We start from the raw sequence: 15,113 nt of genomic DNA on the forward strand, positions 1-15,113 counted from the left end.
GGATCATGTGGTTCTTGTCCTTTCTCTTATGATGTGACAAATCACATTGATTATTTTGCGGATATTTAACCAGCCCTGCATCCTAGGTATAAATCCCACTTGGTCGTGGTGAATAATTTTTTTAATGTATTGTTGGATCCAGTTGGCTAATAACTTGAGGATTTTTGCATCCATATTCATCAGGGAAATTGGTCTATAGTTCTCCTTTTTAGTGGGGTCTTTGGTTTTGGTCTTCTATGCTGGCTTCATAGAAGGAGTTTGGAAGTTTTCCTTCCATTTCTATTTTTTGGAACAGCTTCACGAGAATAGGTGTTAACTCTTCCTTAAATGTTTGGTAGAATTCCCCTGGAAAGCCATCTAGCTCTGCACTCTTGTTTTTTGGGAGATTATTGATTACTAATTCGACTTCTTTGCTGGTTACAAGTCTGTTCAAATTTTCTATTTCTTCATGTTCAGTTTTGGTAGTTTATATGTTTGTAGGAATTTGTTCATTTCTTCCAGATTGCCTATTTTATTGGCATATAATTGCTCATAATATTCTCTTAATATTGTTCTTGTTTCTCCTGTATTGGTTGTGATCTCTCCTCTTTCATTCTTATTTTATTTATTTGGGTCCTTTCCTTTTTCTTTTTGATCCAACTGGTTAGTGGTTTATCAATTTTGTTAATTCTTTCAAAGAACCAGCTTCTGGTTTCGTTGATCTGTTCTGTTTTTTTGTTTGTTTGTTTGTTTTGTTTTGTTTTGTTTTGTTCTGTTTTGTTTATGATAGCATTGATTTCTGCTCTCATCTTTATTATTTCCTGTCTTCTGCTGGTTTTGGTTTTGTTTGCTGTTCTTTTTCCAACTGTTTAAGGTGTAAGGTTAGGTTGTGTATCTGAGACCTTTCTTCCTCTTATGGAAAAGATTGGTTTGCTATATACTTCCCTCTTATGACTGCCTTGGCTGTGTCCCAGAGGTTTTGGGCTATGGTGTTATCATTTTCATTGGCTTCCATATACTTTTTAATTTCCTCTTTAACTGCTTGGTTAACCCATTCATTCTTAAGTAGGATGTTCTTTAGTCTGCAAGTATTTGTTATCTTTCCAAATTTTTTCTTGTGGTTGATTTCGAGTTTCACAGCGTTGTGGTCTGAAAATATGCACGGTATGATCTCGATCTTTTTGTACTTGTTGAGGGCTGATTTGTGTCCCAGTATGTGATCTATTCTGGAGAACGTTCCATGTGCACTGGAGAAGAATGTATATTCTGCTGCTTTAGGGTGAAATGTTTGAATATATCTGTTAAATCCATCTGGTCCAGTGTCTCATTCAAAGCCATTGTTTCCTTCTTGATTTTCTGTTTAGATGATCTGTCCATTGTTGTAAGTGGGGTGTTGAAGTCCCCTACTATTATGGTATTATTATCAGTGAGTTTCTTTATGTTTGTGGTTAATTGATTTATATATTTGGGTGCTTTCACATTTGGAGCATAAATGTTTACAATTGTTAGGTCTTCTTGGTAGATATACCCCTTAATTATGATATAATGCCCTTCTTCATCTCTTATTACAGTCTTTATTTTGAAGTCTAGATTGTCTGATATAAGTAGGCTACTCCAGCTTTGTTTTGTTGACCATTAGCATGATAGATGGTTCTCCATCCCTTTACTTTCAGTCTGAAGGTGTCTTTAGGTCTAAAGTGGGCCTCTTGTAAACAGCATATAGATGAATTTTGTTTCTTATCTATTCTGTTACCCTATGTCTTTTGATTGGAGCATTTAGTCCATTGACGTTTAGAGTGAGTACTGAAAGATATGAATTTTTTGTTTAATTTTTTTAAAATTATTTATTTTTGACAGACAGAGAGACAGAGCATGAGTGAGGGAGGGGCAGAGAGAGAGGGAGGCATAGAATCCGAAGCAGGCTCCAGGCTCTGAACTGTCAGCACAGAGCCTGACACCGGGCTCGAACTCACAGACCACAAGATCATGACCTGAGCCAAAGTCGGATGCTCAACCGACTGAGCCACCCAGGCGCCCCTGAAAGATATGAATTTATTGCCATTATGTTGCTTGTAGGGTTGGAGTTTCTGGTGGTGTTCTCTGGCCCTTTCTAGTCTTTGTTGCTTTTAGTCTTTTTTTTTTTCCTCCGTCTTTTCTCTCCCCAGAGTCCCCCTTGAAGTTTCTTGCAGGTCTGGTTTAGTGGTCACCAACTCCTTTAATTTTCATTTTGTCTGGGAAACTTTTAATCTCTTTTTCTATTTTGAATGACAGCCTTGCTGGATAAAGAATTACTGGCTGCATATTTTTCCAATTCAGCACATTGAATGTATCCTGCCACTCCCTTCTGACCTGCCAAGTTTCTGTGGATAGGTCTGTTGCAAGCCTGATCTGTCTTCTCTTGTAAGTTAAGGACTGTTTTTCCCTTACTGGTTTCATGATTCTTTCTTTGCCTGAGTATTTTGTGAATTTGACTATGATATGCCTTGCTGATGGTCAGTTTTTGTTGAATCTAATGGGAGTCCTCTGTGCTTCCTGGATTTTGATGTCTGTGTCTTTCCCCAGGTTAGGAAAATTTTCCGGTATGATTTGCTCACATAACCCTTCTACCTCTTTTTCTCTGTCTTCATCTTCTGGGACCCCTATGATTCTCATGTTGTTCCTTTTTAATAAGGCACTGATTTCTCTAATTCTTAAATCATTCTCTTTTGCCTTAGTCTTCCTCTTTTTGTCTGCTTCATTATTCTCCATAAGTTTGTCCTCTATATCACTGATTCACTGCTCTGCCTCATCCATCCTTGCTGCCATGGCCGCCATTCGAGATTGCAGCTCAGTTATAGCATTTTTTATTTCATCCTGACTGGCTTTTACTTCTTTTATCACTGCAGGAAGGGATTCTAATCTATTTTCTAACCCCAGCTAGTATTTTTTTTTAATTTTTTTTAATGTTTATTTATTTTTGAGACAGAGAGAGACAGAGCATGAACGGGGGAGGGTCAGAGAGAGAGGGAGACGCAGAATCTGAAACAGGCTCCAGGCTCTGAGCGGTCAGCACAGAGCCCGACACGGGGCTCGAACTCACGGACCGCAAGATCGTGACCTGAGCCGAAGTCGGACACTTAACCGACTGAGCCACCCAGGCGCCCCCCCAGCTAGTATTTTTATTATCGTGATTCTAAATTCTGGTTCAGACATCTTGCTCGTATCTGTGTTGATTAGGTCCCTGGCTGTCATGTCTTTTTTCTTTTGGGGTGAATTCCTTCATTTCATAATTTTGAAGGAAGAAAAGGAATTAATAAGGTAAAAAAAATTAAAATTAAAATATTAAAAACAACACACACACACACAAAATCAAAGAAATTATGCTAGATCCTAGGTATATTTTGTTCTGGTTGTTGAAAGGAGCTTCATAGATTAGAGAAAAAAGAGAAAAAGGGGGGAAAAAAAGAAGAAAAAAAAAAGAAAAACATTTGAAAATTTGAAAAAGTGAATACAATGGAAAATAATAAAATGAAATGATGGAAGTAAAATAGAATTTGAAAAATTTACAAAATAGTAAAAAATATAGTAGGAAAAAATTAAAGAAAAATATTTTTAATAAAAATTGAAAATAAAAATATTTTTTTCTCTTTCTGATGAGTTCTGTGGTTCAGGTTGTGAAGATTATTGTGTTAATCCTCAAATCAATTTTCTAGGTGTGCAGGATGGTTTAGTGTTGATCTGGCTGTATTTCATGGATGTGAGGTGCAAGAAAAAAAAACTTCCATGCTGTTCTGCCATCTTGGCTCTTCCCAGCTCCATTATGTTTTATTTGAAAGTTTTGGTTCTTCCTCCTTTTTTCTTTCTTTTTAAATTTTTATTTAAATCCAAATTAGTCAACATATATTGTAAAATTGATTTCAGGAATAGAATTTAGTGGTTCATCACTTACATATAACACCCAGTGCTCATCCCAACAAGTCTTCTCCTTAATGACTCTTGCCCATTTAGCCCATCTCCCACCCAGCACCCCACCAGCAACCCTCAGTTTATTCTCTGTATTTAAGAGTCTCTTATGGTTTGTTTCCCTCTCTGTTTTTCTTATTTTTCCTCCCTTCCCCTATGTTCATCTGATTTGTTTCTTAAATTTCACATATGAGTGAAATCATATGATATTTGTCTTTCTCTGATTGGCTTATCTCACTTAGCATAATACACTCTAGTTCCATCCATGTTGTTGCAAATGGCAAGATTTCATTCTTTTTGATTACTGAATAATAGGGACTTACAAATTTAAATGAGAAACCACTATAAACCTATCTGAACTTACCAAATCCAAAATACAGACAACACCAAATACTGCGGAGGATGTAGAGCAAAGGACATTTTAATTCATTGCTAGTGGAAATGCATAATGGTATAATTATTTTGGAAGACAGTTTGGAAATTCCTTATAAAACTACAAAAACTCTTACCATATGATCCAGCAATCATACTCCTTGGTATTTACCAAAAATATTGAAAACTTGTGTTCACACAAAAACCTGCACACAGATGTTTATAGCCATTTTATTCATAATTGCCAAAACAGAAACAATCAAGATGTCCTTCAGTAGGTGACTAGATAAACTGTGATATACATAAACAGTGGAATATTATTCAGTGTTAAAAAGAAATGAAGCCCTGAAAACACATGGGGGAATCTTACATGCATATGAATGAGTGAAAGAAGCAATGAATAGCATTATATTTTTGTCTTAGTTACCGTCTAGTTACAGAAATTTTTATATGTAAAGCAGAATAGCATAATGAATCTCCATGTACCCATCACTCAACAATTATCAACAGTTTAGCTCTTGTTAGTTTATTTATTTCTTCTACTTTTTAGTGGGAAGTGCTTTAAGTATGTTAAAGTAAATCACAGATGTTATGTAATTTCATCTGCATATACATCAGTATGTATATTTATTAGCTAAGGACTTGAAAAAAATGTTGAACCATTTTTATACCTGAAGCATTAATATTTCCTTATTATTATCCAACAACTGACCTGTTGAATTTTCCTCCATTCACAATTAGTTTGCATAAAACAGGATCCAAGCAAGACGTGCACATTGGACGTGATTATGTTTCTTAAGCCTCTTCTTTGCTAAAATCATGCTCTAACCTCTTTTATTTTTTTAATTCCATGTATTTATTGAAGAAACAAGAAATTATACTCATCTTACATTTTGCTTATTACATCCTTGGATATTGTTTATATGTTTCCCTTTCACCTATTTTTTTTTCTGTAAAATGATAGATCTTGCAACTTGATTAAATTCAGGTTCAAATTTTTTTCTTTTACTTTTTTCCCCCTTTATTTTTCTTTTCCCTATTTCTCTCTCTCTCTCTCTCTCTCTCTCTCTCTCTCTCTCTCTCTCTTTGACAATGATACCCCCTGGGTGCTGTGTACTTTGTATTGTATCACATCAAGAGGTACACAAAGTCTGTTTTTCTCTAATAGTGATGTTAAGAATGATCTGTGGGTTCAGGTATTATCACTTTAATAGTACTTCTCAATTCTTGGCTGTACAGTAGCATCACTTGAAGAGTTTAGACCAAACAAATTAGAATCTTTGTCAGGGTAGGACCTGAGCAGCAGTATTCTTTAAAAGTTTCTCTAGGTTGGGGTGCCTGGATGGCTCAGTTGGTTAAGTATCTGACTTCAGTTCAGGTCATGATCTCACAGGGTTCAGAGAGCCCCACATCGGGCTCTCTGCTGTCACTGCTTCAAATCCTCTGTCCTCCCCTCTCTCTGCCCCTCCCTCCACCCCCCCACCCCATCTCTCTCTCTCATAAATATTAAACATTAAATAAAAAAGTTTTTCCAGGTGATTGTAACGGTCAGCTAAGGTTGAGAATTACCATTGTAATGATTTTAGTAGCTATGGTGATTGTTGCCTAGACCAATGGGATTGTAAAATGGTGATTTTCTCTATCAGCATTTCTTCATTAACTAGAATGCTTTTTTGAAGAAAAACTTGCCATCAACTACTTGGTTACTCTGAAATACAGGAAGAGCAGGATAAATTCTTGATTCCCACCCCCCCCCCACTCCCCACACCCTCGCCTGATATTACTGAGTCTTGTTTTGTTTTAGGAATACCATCATGAACAAGTATATTTTTATATATTTGGTATTTTTTGATACATTGCAATCATTATTATATCTTCTGATGCTCAAATTATTCTTTTATTTGTCCAATTGGCTATAAGTTGGGTTCTGTGTCCTTAATCTTTGATAGCTTTTTTGTTCTATGGCAAAGTATGCCCTAGGTTTTTCTTGTACGTTTTGTACTTCCCAGACCTGGAATCAGCCATTTTATCCAGAAATCCAAGTTTCTTTTACTGAAATCACAATTTGGGCAATAAGGATGCTTATCACTTCTGAATTAACAAAGTGTCTAGGGCTTTTCAGTGTAAAATATGAGAATACGTATGAGAATAATATGTATTTTTTGTATGAGAAATAATTCATGAGTATATACTGATATTTATAAAATAAATTAAATATTGTAGTTTCAAATGAAGTTCTTTGATTTTATGTGCTAACATCTTTTCTCCCTAGGAGAAATCTTGTTTTCTAGTGATAATAATATATTTGCTTTGTCCTACGAAATATGTTTTCTTTTCCTAATATGTTTGTGGGGGGTGGGGGGAGAGAGAGAGAATACCCTCAAAACAATTATAGCAAGAGTTTCAAAGCAGCAGTATCACAAACAATAAAATTACCAAATGTAGTTTAGTATTTGTCATTCTTTTCTCTTTAGGGTGTATCTTACCAGGAAGACACAATAAAGACATCAGATTTAAATTATCTTGAAATAATTTTTCTCTGTGTAGTCAAGGAAACTGCAACTTGATATGAACTTGGGTTCATTTGTTTTCATTTGCTTTTAATTTTTAGGGCATTACTTTTTAAAATAGTAAATTGTTTTAAAATTATGCAAAGTTGTTACATGGTTTCAAAGCCAAAATCATAATACAAAGTACATTCTGAGAAGCCTGGCTTCTCTGCCTGTCTCTTCCCCCCTTCCATCTTGCCTCCTACATGCCACCATTTCTTTTATTTTTTAATGTTTGTTTATTTTTGAGAAAGAGAGAGAGTGCAAGTGGGGGAGGGGCATAGAGACAGGGAGACAGAATCTGAAGCAGGCTCCAGGCTCCAAGCTGTCAGCACAGAGCCTGATGGGGCTCGAACCCATGAACAGTAAGATCATGACCAGAGCCGAAGTCAGGTGCTTAACCGACTGAGGCACTCAGACGCCCCTACATACCACTACTTCAATTAGATTTTGCTCTACCTTTGCATTCTTTCTTTTTGAAAATAAAAGCAAAACATATGTGTGTATATTTATGAATACATTGCTACAAATAACTTTTTTTAAGACTAAGTAGTAACACATTATAAGTGTTTCTAGTTTCCAAAGTACTCATATAGACATCCTCTGGCAAGTTCCTCATGACAGACCTTTTAAGTTGTCAGAACAGGCAATATTATCTCTTTTATATAAGGAACCCAATGCTCAGAAAAATGTAGGTTTCTTTAAGGTTACCAGGTTTATAAGTGGCACAGCTAGAACTAGTACCCATGTACTGTGGCATGGTAGTTAGGAGAACAAGTTCTAGAGTTAGCTTGCCTGATTCTGTTTCACTACTTACTAATTACTGACTTTGAGCACTTTACTCAGTCTCTTCCAGGTTATCTTTTTCCTCATCTGTTAAGTGGAGATAGAGTATCTGTCTCATATAGTTATTCTAATGAGTAATTGAGATAACACATAAACCTTAGCAGATGCCTAGAAAACGTAGTAATTGCTTATTAAATGTTGACTAATATTATCATTCTGAAAATTCTAATTGATGCTTTTCCCACTATACCTCAGTGCTTCCAAAGTTATTCATTTTCATCCATGCAAACTTCTAGGATTACTCCTGTCTTAACTGATCTATTTTGTGGGTCTGATGTGTTTTTACCACACTGGTATAGCCATCTGGTGTTTGCAGTTTGCCTTACAGACTTGAGCACATGTCTACTATATACCTAGATTCTAGATCATTTTTATTTTGTATTTATTTTTAATGTTTATTTATTTGAGAGAAAGAGAGAGAGCAAGAGAAAGAGTGAGCACATGTATGTGAGCAGGGGAGGGGCAGAGTGAGAGGGAGAGAGATGAACCGTGAGTTCATGACTTGAGCCAGAATCAAGGGTCAGATGCTTAACTGAGCTACCCAGGTGCCCCTAGATCATTCTTAAATTAAATTATCCACCAAGCCTTGCATAATATCTTGCCTACGTTGAGTTCTGAAAAAAAATAGTGGGTGATTGTTTCCACCTGATGTGAAGGTTTTGTGAAAGAGGAAGTGTCTGTGTAATTCAGTGAATGGGGAGACGCTCAGGTGAAAGAGCTACAGGAGCAAAATCATACTAGCTAGAAGTATAACACGTTCAGGACGTATGTATTATATTAAAAATGCTTGAATGAAGATGTGGCAATAGGAAAGGAAATCTGAAACATTTTGGAAACTTAGCCTCATACTTGTGATAGTTAACATGGGCAAGGTTTGTAGCACTTGGAGATTTGGGGGTGAGATATCAATCCGCTGAAGATACCCCATATTTTCAGAGTTTGAGATGATGTCTAGTATGTTGATTATACTTCTATTTTTTAATAGAAGGAAACAAAGTTGACCTTTTTTTAAAAAAAAGTGGGAGCATGAAATGAAACCCCCAACTTGTCATGGGTTTTGCTCATGAGTATGGTTTTTACGTTTATGTTATCTGTCACTAGATGGAGTCCATGAGCCCAGGGAACTCTTGCTTGGACTTTTGTATATCCCTTCCTATGATTCCTGTTCTATGCCTTTACAATACCTAAAAAAATTGGGTTTGAATGGCAGAATTTTTAGATTTGCCTTAAAAAGGCAGTTTGTAAAACAGTAAAAATAATCTTTTCAATTGTTCTGTTGCAAAAATTTTATTTGGAAATGATCTTTAAAACCACAGTTTAATATCCATTCTAAATCTGATAGTGAGTGTTTTCAATTTAATTATTGTCAATTAAAGTTAAGTTGTCATCCTCTGTTCCAGTGGTGCAGTCCCACCCCTCCCCACGCTGCCCAGGAGCTTTTTTTTTTGTATAGTTGACACACAATGTTATATTCATTTCAGATGTACAGCATAGTGATTTGATAAGTGTATACATTGTGCTATGTTCATCACAAGTGTAGCTACCATCTGTCCCCTGTACATTCTCTTACAATATTATTAACTGTATTCCTTATACTGTGCCTTTTGTTCCTGTGACTTATTCACTTGTTAACTGGAAGCCTGTATCTCCCACTCCCCTTCACTCATTTTGCCCAACATCCCACCCCTCTCTCCTCTGGCAACCATCAGTTTGTTCTCTGTATTCTGCTTACTGCTGTAATACTGTAATACTGTTGTATTCTGCTTATTATGCTTACGGTATGATTCTGCTTTTTGTTCATTGTTTGTTTTTTTTATTCCACTTATAAGTGAAATCATATGGTATTTGTCCTTCTCAATCTGACTTATTTCACTTAGCATGATACCCTCTAGGTCCATTTATATTGTTGCAAATGACAAGATCTCACTTTTTTTTTTAAGTTTATTTATTTTGAGAGAAAGAAGGGGGAAGGGGCAAAGAGAGAGAGAGAGAGAATCCCAAGCACAGAGCTGGATGTGGGGCTCAATCCCACGAACCATGAGATCATGACCTGAGCCGAAATCAAGTGTTGGATGTTTAACTGACTGAGCCACCCAAATGTCCCAGCATCTCATACTTTTTTATGGCTGCATAATACTCCATTGTGTGTATATATAACACATCTGTTTTATCCATTCATCTACTAATGGACACTTAGGTTGCTTCCATTTCTTAGCTATTGTAAATAAAACTGCAATAAACATAGGGGTGTATATATCTTTTTGAATTGATGTCTTCATATTCTTTGGGTAAATACCCCATAGTGGAATTATTGGATCATATGGTAATTCTATTTTTAACTTTCTGAGGAACCTCCGTATTGTTTTCCATAGTGACTGGTACCAATTTACCAACAGCATTGAGGTCCCTTTTCTCCAAATCCTCACCAACACTTGTTATTTTTTGTCTTTTTGACTTTAGCCCTTCTATCAGGTGTAAGATGATATTCCATCATGGTTTTGATTTGTATTTGCTTGATGACGAGTGATGTTGAGCATCGTTTCATATGTCTGTTGACCATCTGTATATCTTCTTTAGAAAGATGTCTATTCAGGGGCGCCTAGGTGGCTTAGTCGGTTGAGCGTACGGCTTTGGCTCAGATCATGATCTCACAGTTTGTGGGTTTGAACCCCACATCGGGCTCTGGGCTGACAGCTTAGAGCCTGGAGCCTGCTTCTGATTCTGTGTTTCCCTCTCTCTCTGCTCCTCCCCCGCTCATGCTCTGTCTCTCTCTCCTTCAAAAATAAATAAAAACATTTAAAAAAAATTAGAAAGATGTCTATTCAGGTCCTCTGCCCATTTTTTAATCAGATTGTTTTTTGATGTCGAGTTATATAAATTCTTTATATGTTTTGGATATTAACCCCTTATCAGGTATACTGTTTGTAAATATCTTATCTTCTCCCATTCAGTAAGGTTACCTTTTTGTTTTGTTGATAGTTTCCTTTGCTATGTAAACACTCTGAGGTAGTCCCAGTAGTTTATTTTTGCTTTTGTTTCCTTTGTCTTAGGAGACATATCTAGAAAACTGTTATGAGCAATGTCAGTGAAATTACTGCCTGTGCTCTTTTCTAGGATTTTTATGGTCTCACAGTAAGGTCTTTAATCCATTTTGGGTTCATTTTTGTGTATCGTATTCAAAGGTGGCCCAGTTTCATTCTTTTTACATGTAGCTATTCAGTTTTCCCAGCACCATATTGAAGACAGGATTTTCACCATTGTATATTCTTGCCTCTTTTGTCATAAATTAATTGATCAAGTAATCATAGATTTATTTTTGAGTTCTATTTTTGAGTTCTGTTCAGTTCTGTTGATCTATGTGTCTATTTTTGTGCCAGTGCTGTATGTTTTGATTGCTATAGCTTTGAATATCTTGAAATATGGAATGGTGATATCTCCAGCTTCCCCCCACCACCCCGCCCAAGATTGCTTTAGCTATTCGGGGTCTTTCATGGTTCCATACAAATTTTAGGATTACTTGTTCTAGTTTTGTGAAAAATGTAGTCGATGAGTAGTTCTTGATTGCAACACAATTATACATCACCCCCCCATAAGATTTGTTTCAAATACTAATAAGAACAATTGTTGCACTGCTTACCAAGTATCAATTTTTAGCACAATATAACACATGTCTGCATTTCCAAAACCTTACATGGTAGTAGGCATCATGAGAAAAAAGCCCAGATAAGCAATTTTTCTTTATCAAGGCTGTCAAAGGTAAGAAGCCTGAGGCTGATAATAGATAATAGTTCTAGTGAGTCACAAACTTACTTTGCCATTTAGTTTCTGTTGGGACTTGGTAGTAGTAAAAGAACAGATGGATACATGAAGTGGTTGAGGAGTTATCTTGGGAACTTTCCAGGCCCCAAAGAGGAGCAGTTAAATGTGCTCAATTAGTCTGTGTGCAAGGAAACACGTGGGCAAGGTATGATCTAATTCCTTTTTTGTCTTTCTGCTGCAGCACGTGCCCTTATAGTCGGCCTCCCTTTGGCTATGGAAATTTTCCAAGTTCAATGCCAGAATGCCTTGGTTATTATGAAGACAGGTACCAAAAACACGAGGCTATGTTTTCAGCTTTAAATAGAGACTATCCTTTTAGAGACTACCCAGATGAACGTACACACAGCGAAGATTCTCGGAGTTGTGAGAGCGTGGATGGGACCTCTTACTATAACAGTCATAGCCACAGTGGGGAAGAATACTTAAATCCTATGCCTCAGCTGGACATTGGAGCCTTGGAGAACGTCTTCACAGCCCCAACGTCAACTCCCTCTAGCATCCAGCAAGTCAATGTCACTGACAGTGATGAGGAGGATGAAGAAAAAGTGCTCAGGAATTTATAATTTTAAAACAAATATGCGCAGAAAATAAACATTTCTTAAAATATACTCTGGGTCAGTTGGTGTGAGAAAAAAAGCCTAGAAAGCTTTGCTGAGGGTTTTCAGCCATGATATGAGGGGTCAAAATCAAACGTGATATATGCCTTCATAAAGATTTGATTAGTGAAACTGGAGTCCTGATGTTTCATCGTAGGAATATTTAAGATATAAAGTAGTTTATATTTGTGGCTGAAATTTGAATCAATATATATTATCATTACTTTATCTTGGAATGTGAAAAATACTGAATCCTCACAATTATATTTGAAGGGATAGGGAGTGTATAGCTGGCATGATAAGTGTGATTTGTATTTTATCTCAACATACATTTATTTATTTTTCTTATATAATTTTTTGTTTGGTGTTTATGTAACATTTATGGATATTGTCAGTTTTTATGTAACATTTTGAAAGTATTTTGATAACTTTTAGTAGTGAATTTGGACTCAATTGCTAAATTTAATTTATGTGAATAACCAATTATAAGTTGCAAATATGTTTTCATGGCACTGGGTTAAGTCCTTCAGCTAAATTAGTCATTTCTGTTCCTAAACATTTTCATCATCTTTTTTGGATTTATTTTTCCATTTGGTATGCATTGTTCTACTTTTGTTATAATTAAATAAACATAGATAAAATTGTTCTTGTTGGATGTTTTCTGTTTGGGGGATAGAAATAAGCAAAATGAATACTGTTCAGGTGCGGATGGTTTCCATACCACGTGCAGATTCTTATTAGATATTTATTTTTATTTAATAGTCTCCAGAATTGCACAGATTCTATTAGCTTACACGAGACTTAAAACTGTATCAATAAAGATGTTGTGCACATATTCTGATGCCGTTTTCAAACTCTTTTCACGTGTGTACATGTGACTTAAGCACTACCCCAAATGGAAAAACTCTTCCAGGTTTGGTTCAAACAGCTGTCTCTAAAACCATGGAGTTCATGGAAGAGCACATGGAATTTTTTTAATTCACAGTGAGCAATAAAAATCCTTCTTGTGATGTGTCCTCATGGTAAGTGGCCACTGTGGATCAAGAGAACCTATTTAGAACAGGATCAGGACCACCAGAGTTGGGATCATGGTAGAAGAGATCTACAAGGCACCTGAACCAAGGATCAGAAATATCCACAAACCAATACACTTTTCCCTCAGTGATCTGTATAATTTATGCAAATTGAGATCTTGTTACTTAAAACTGCTTGGAAATTATATATGGAAACCTGTTCTAAGCTTCCAACATCTTCCTTTACTAAGTCTGTATTTGTTCCTTAAGGAAAGGTTGTTAATGTAATATATTTCATCAACCCTATACTTAATTGTATGTAATATTTCCTCTTCCCAATAAAATTTTATTTTCATATTTTATATTTTTTATTACTCTGTGCAATGTCATTTCAATGTGGTTAAAGAGCAAAATTTGAATTTATTGATAGGGCAAACATGTAACCCCACATTGGAACTAAAGTGACATTTGGTTGTCTTCACAATTGATGTTTATAACTAAGGGAAAATGTGTGTGTCAGCTTGACCCATTTTATCCCATCTAATTTTTTTTACTGTTTGTTTGTTTATTTATTTATTTATTTTAACGTTTATTTATTTTTGAGACAGAGAGAGACACAGCATGAATGGGGGAGGGTCAGAGAGAAAGGGAGACACAGAATCTGAAACAGGCTCCAGGCTCTGAGCAGTCAGCACAGAGCCCGACGCGGGGCTCGAACTCACGGACTGCGAGATCATGACCTGAGCCGAAGTTGGACGCTTAACTGACTGAGCCACCCAGGCGCCCCAGTTTATTTATTTTTGAGAGAGAGAGAGAGAGAGAAAGAGAGAGAGAGACCGAGTGGGGGAGGGGCAGCAAGAGTCGGGGCGGGGTGGGGGGGGGGGAGACACGGAATGTGAAGCAGGCTCCAGTCTCTGAGCTGTCAGCACAGAGCCCAAAGTGGGGCTCGAACTCATGAACCATGAGATCATGACCTGAGCTGAAGTCACTAAACTGACTGAGCCACCCAGGTGCCTCTATCCCATCTCATTTTAATAATACCTTAGTGATGAAATGGGGTTTTGATTACAGATCTTATTCTTATAGACAAATTGGTTGGGGTAAATCCCTTTGTAAGGCAGCTGAATGTTACAGAGCATAGTTTAGTGTTTTCCCTGTCTACCTTCAGGCTAGCCCTGTACCACCAATTCCTTCCTTCTTGTACTTAATGGCTGTTGAGGATGGGCAACAGTGCTGGGATCACATGTCAAGAGTTTAGATTATATACAGATCCACAAGATAATTTGGGCTGGAAAATATGGGTAGCTCTTATGGAGAAAAGTAACCCAACTGCAGATAAGCATGCCTCGCTACAAATGCCCATATCTGCTCATTTATAGCTCTTTAAATCACTGTTGGCTCTGACTAGAGATCTACAGACTAAACAAAGCCCTGCCCCATTGGCACTAATTCATCTGCCTCTTCAAGTCATCAGAGTGAAATTTTCTAAGCTTGGAGCCACAAGCACTTTCTAATAGGTCTCATTGCCTTGTTTGTTCTTATGAATTAGAGGTAATACTTGTAATAAGAATAGCCTTCTTTAAAAGTGTGCTGAAATATCAGCATGTTCAAAGCATCAAACTTTTCTGTGCTTTTGACAAAGCTGCTCTGGCTAATTGCAAATTAAGGAAACTGTTTTCACTGAAAATAAAATGAAAATAAATTTAATCCCAATTTTCAAGTAGCCTAATTATCAAATTTAGAAGGGCAGGAGCAGTGCTTTTCCAAATGTGTTAGTTGGAACCCAAGCCATTTAGATATTCTGACAATATTTAAGTTTGGGAAACACATCCTACTCCTCTGCCTTGGGGACGGTTGTTAAAAGTCTCGCAGTGAAAAATCATGTTTCACAGTTTATTTCAGTGCTCCCCAAACTTATCTGGTTTGAGACCCCCTTTTTTTGTTTTAACATGTCTGCTAACATCTCACAGAATCCACTTTGGAAAATGCTAATACAA

General features: G+C 36.6%; 1 protein-coding gene across 2 annotated transcripts in view; it reads left to right on the forward strand.

The window, feature by feature from the left end:
• Positions 1–12,070, forward strand: part of SOX30 (SRY-box transcription factor 30) — a 36,207-nt gene extending 24,137 nt beyond the window's left edge. Inside the window, exon 5 of one of the 2 annotated variants that reach the window (XM_030328450.1) lies at positions 11,689–12,070. In XM_030328450.1, the coding sequence (XP_030184310.1) occupies positions 11,689–12,070 (382 nt within the window). The remainder of the gene's footprint in view (positions 1–11,688) is intronic. The other variant, XM_030328454.1, reaches the window with a different exon arrangement.
• Positions 12,071–15,113: the final 3,043 nt, after the last annotated feature.

The sequence above is a fragment of the Lynx canadensis genome, chromosome A1 (genome assembly GCF_007474595.2).
Source record: "Lynx canadensis isolate LIC74 chromosome A1, mLynCan4.pri.v2, whole genome shotgun sequence".
In the NCBI taxonomy this organism is placed as follows: domain Eukaryota; kingdom Metazoa; phylum Chordata; class Mammalia; order Carnivora; family Felidae; genus Lynx; species Lynx canadensis.